The 4,969-nt window shown below is 42.2% G+C and overlaps 1 protein-coding gene across 1 annotated transcript in view; it reads left to right on the top strand.

Moving 5' to 3' along the window:
• Positions 1-4,744, top strand: part of LOC106868249 (ADAMTS-like protein 2) — a 203,985-nt gene extending 199,241 nt beyond the window's left edge. The window contains exons 16-17 of the mRNA XM_089339520.1: positions 1,378-1,522; positions 4,335-4,744. Of these exons, the coding sequence (XP_089195646.1) occupies positions 1,378-1,522; positions 4,335-4,477 (288 nt within the window). The 3' untranslated portion in view covers positions 4,478-4,744. The remainder of the gene's footprint in view (positions 1-1,377; positions 1,523-4,334) is intronic.
• The last annotated feature ends 225 nt before the right edge of the window (positions 4,745-4,969 follow it).

The raw sequence follows: 4,969 nt of genomic DNA on the forward strand, positions 1-4,969 counted from the left end.
TAACTCAACGGTAGACCACTGGTTTCTCAATCAAATACAGAAAAAACTGTGAAGTAACCTGTATTCTTTTGTTCATCAGTACACGTATGGTCAAGATATATAAAAATAAACAAGAATCAACCTACCACGATGTAGTTTTTTGACTTATTTAGTCCCTCGATAGCGTGAGGCATTAATACACAGTTAATGCCCTTTATATATAATTATATATATATATATATATATATATATATATATATATAATTATATATATATAATTATATAATTATATATATATATATATATATATATATATATATATATATATATATATATATATACATATATATATATATACATATATACATATATATATATATATATATATATATATATATATATATATATATATATATATATATATATATATATATATATATATATATATATATATGTATGTGTGTGTGTGTAGTGTGTGTCTGTTTGTGTGCGTGTTCTTGTATCTGTGTGAGTGTTTGCGCGCGTGTTTGTGTGTTTGTGTGTGTGTCATCAGATATTTATCTCTTCTTTGCTACCGGAAGATTACGGTAGCTGGAATCCTGTGTTCAGCAAACACGATAATCTAAAATAATCTCTCTCTTCCCCTCTCTCTTTTTGTCTCTCTTTTACTTCTCTATTTTTCTCTCCGGCTTTCTCTCTACGTGTGTAAGTGTATCTGTGTGTATGTATGTATATATATATAAACATATATATATATGTATACATACATACATATATATGTTTATATATCTTCTTATTCATATGTATGTAGATCTATCAATCTATCTATCAATATATATGTGTATATGTATGTAGGTAAGGTATATATAGTATATATATATATATATATATATATATATATATATATGCATATATATATATATGGATGTATGTAAATATATATATATATATATATATATATATATATATATATACATACATACATACATATATATATATATATATATATATATATATATATATATATATATATATATATATATATATATATATACATACATACATATATATATATATATATATTTGTATATATATATATATATATATATATATATATATATATGCACCGACTTTCATGATGTTATTGAACTTGTAAGTATATACACCTATGACATCTTAATTTCACATGTTGATATTACATCATCAAAACAGACAAGCACACGCACTCTCTCCTCCTCCTGAATTTTCCACCTTCGTTCTTAATCTTCTTATGACATTCTATCCCCCCCCCTCCATTCATATTCCCCCCTCCCTCCCATGCACATCTGAATTTGAAAACTGAACTTCATTCTCTCGTTTTTTCTTTCTTTCTTTCTTTCTTTCTCTTTTTATACGCAGTGCTCGAAAACATGTGGCCGAAATGCAGTCCGTGTCCGCGAAGTCATTTGTTATCACAAAGGCAGCGTTTCGGACAATTGTGAACCGTCAGAAAAACCACGTGCTATTGAGGCTTGTGCATCGTCAAAATGTCCAGAAAGTGATGGTAAAAAAAATCCAATTATTCCAGTCTTTATTTAAAGTTCTTCGATCAAATACAAATATATTCCTTGAATGATTCATCTTTTTAGAATGTGATAATTTTTCGAGTGCAGGTCTGTTTTTCCAGCTGAAATCTATTTTTCATGTGAAGCTTTGTTTTCTGAGTGTAGGTGTGTGTTTTTCGACCGCAAGTTCATTTTACCAGTGAAGCTTTGTTAATTAGTTGCATTTAATGTGATTTATTGTTATATTTTGATGTGGTTTGAAGCTACCTTATTTTGTCTACTATACAAAAGTCATTGGTAAAGGCATGAACATCACAGCTCCTCATACATTCTTCTCTAAAAACTATTATGGTGCTCACGGAGAAGGTGAAAGTTTCAGAAAATGAAATTCGAAATCTCACTCTCTTAATCCTCCTGTCTTTCGTCTCTCTCTCTCTCTCTCTCTCTCTCTCTCTCTCTCTCTCTCTCTCTCTCTCTCTCTCTCTCTCTCTCAATCCTCCTGTCTTTCGTTCTTTCTCTTTTTAGCTCTCTCATTCTCTCTGTTTCTTCAACTTTCTCTCTAGTTCATTCAATCTCTCCTTCTCAATTTCTTTCATTTAGTATCTTTCTTATACACTCTCTCTTTCTTTCTCTTTCTCTCACTCTAAGCTCTCACCTACTTTCTATCGTAGTTCTCACTAACTTTCTCCTCAATACTTCTACTTCGTCTCCCTTTCACTCAAACTCTCACTCAATTTCTCTCACTCTTATTAACTCTCTCTAACACCCCTTCTATAATGCTTTTCTCTCTCACTTCAAGCTTTTACCTACTCTCTCACACTTACCCTAAGTCTCCTTCACTCTCTCTCTCACTCCACACTCTCTCACTCCACGCTCTCTCACTCCACGCTCTCTCACTCCACGCTCTCTCACTCCACGCTCTCTCACTCCACGCTCTCTCACTCCACGCTCTCTCACTCCACGTTCTCTCGCACCACGCTCTCTCACTCCACGCTCTCTCACTCCACGCTCTCTCACTCCACACTCTCTCACTCCACGCTGTCTCACTCCACGCTGTCTCACTCCACGCTGTCTCACTCCACGCTGTCTCACTCCACGCTCTCTCACTCCACGCTGTCTCTCTCCACGCTGTCTCACACCACGCTCTCTCACTCCACGCTCTCTCACTCCACGCTCTCTCACTCCACGCTCTCTCACTCCACGCTGTCTCACTCCACGCTCTCTCACTCCACGCTGTCTCACTCCACGCTGTCTCACTCCACGCTCTCTCACTCAACGCACTCTCACTCCACGCTCTCTGACTCCACGCTCTCTGACTCCACGCTCTCTCACTCCACGCACTCTCACTCCACGCTCTCTGACTCCACGCTCTCTGACTCCACGCTCTCTCAATCCACGCTCTCTGACTCCACGCTCTCTGACTCCACGCTCTCTCACTCCACGCTCTCTCAATCCACGCTCTCTCACTCCACGCTCTCTCACTCCACGCTCTCTCACTCCACGCTCTCTCACTCCACGCTCTCTCACTCCACGCTCTCTCACTCCACGCTCTCTCACTCCACGCTCTCTCACTCCACGCTCTCTCACTCCACGCTCTCTCACTCCACGCTCTCTCACTCCACGCTCTCTCACTCCACGCTCTCTCACTCCACGCTCTCTCACTCCACGCTCTCTCACTCCACGCTCTCTCACTCCACGCTCTCTCACTCCACGCTCTCTCACTCCACGCTCTCTCACTCCACGCTCTCTCACTCCACGCTCTCTCACTCCACGCTCTCTCACTCCACGCTCTCTCACTCCACGCTCTCTCACTCCACGCTGTCTCACTCCACGCTGTCTCACTCCACGCTCTCTCACTCCACGCTCTCTCACTCCACGCACTCTCACTCCACGCTCTCTCACTCCACGCTCTCTCACTCCACGCACTCTCACTCCACGCTCTCTCACTCCACGCTCTCTGACTCCACGCTCTCTCACTCCACGCTCTCTCACTCCACGCTCTCTCAATCCACGCTCTCTCACTCCACGCTCTCTCACTCCACGCTCTCACACTCCACGCTGTCTCACTCCACGCTGTCTCACTCCACGCTCTCTCACTCCACGCACTCTCACTCCACGCTCTCTCACTCCACGCTCTCTCACTCCACGCTCTCTCACTCCACGCTCTCTCACTCCACGCTCTCTCACTCCACGCTCTCTCACTCCACGCTCCCTCACTCCACGCTCTCTCACTCCACGCTCTCTCACTCCACGCTCTCTCACTCCACGCTCTCTCACTCCACGCTCTCTCACTCCACGCTCTCTCACTCCACGCTCTCTCACTCCACGCTCTCTCACTCCACGCTCTCTCACTCCACGCTCTCTCACTCCACGCTCTCTCACTCCACGCTCTCTCACTCCACGCTCTCTCACTCCACGCTCTCTCACTCCACGCTCTCTCACTCCACGCTCTCTCACTCCACGCTCTCTCACTCCACGCTCTCTCACTCCACGCTCTCTCACTCCACGCTCTCTCACTCCACGCTCTCTCACTCCACGCTCTCTCACTCCACGCTCTCTCACTCCACGCTCTCTCACTCCACGCTCTCTCACTCCACGCTCTCTCACTCCACGCTCTCTCACTCCACGCTCTCTCACTCCACGCTCTCTCACTCCACGCTCTCTCAACTTTTCTCTTTAACTTTCTCAATCTTTTGATTTTGTTTCTCTATCTCCCTCTTCCGCTCATTCCCCCTTTCATTATTTCCCCCCCCCCCCTCCCCCTCTCTCTCACTCTCAATTATTAAAAGGTGTGTTTTCTATCTTACCCAGACGATTGTGAAGATGATGCCGCTATCAACTGCCAATATGTGAGACGAATACAGCAGTGTCAGAGTTCATATTTTAAAAAGGTTTGTTGTAAGAGTTGCCGTGAAAGGTCACGTGAACAAGGGGATAATGGATTCGTGGAATGACGTCACAACACAAAATGGCCCACATGATCGATTTCTGCCGCCTCTCACCTCAATTCCTCTGTATCTGATGAACTGACGTTTCGAGTTCGGAGAAATGGATGTAGAGTAGAGGAGTAGGGGTGGGGGAGATGTTGAAAACAAGTTACAAGGCGAGAGAAAAGTGGAGAAAAAGAAGAGAAAAAATATATATAAAATAAAAATCTCATGCACGCATGCACACACACACACACACACACACACACACGCACACACATGCACACATACACATACAAACATACACGCACACACATACACAAGGAAACTTATCGGTAAACAGAAAACTCTATAGACAGAAATATATGATACTGATGATGGTGGTGATGATGATGATAATTATAATAATAGTAATAATAACAACAACAACAACAGCAATGATAATAATAAAAAAAATAAAAAATAAAAAATAAATGCCCTGATGCAGTACCGGGCAGTGGCTCTCATGGCTTCTGATCT

The sequence above is a fragment of the Octopus bimaculoides genome, chromosome 22 (genome assembly GCF_046866305.1).
Source record: "Octopus bimaculoides isolate indiv1 chromosome 22, ASM4686630v1, whole genome shotgun sequence".
Lineage (NCBI taxonomy): Eukaryota > Metazoa > Mollusca > Cephalopoda > Octopoda > Octopodidae > Octopus > Octopus bimaculoides.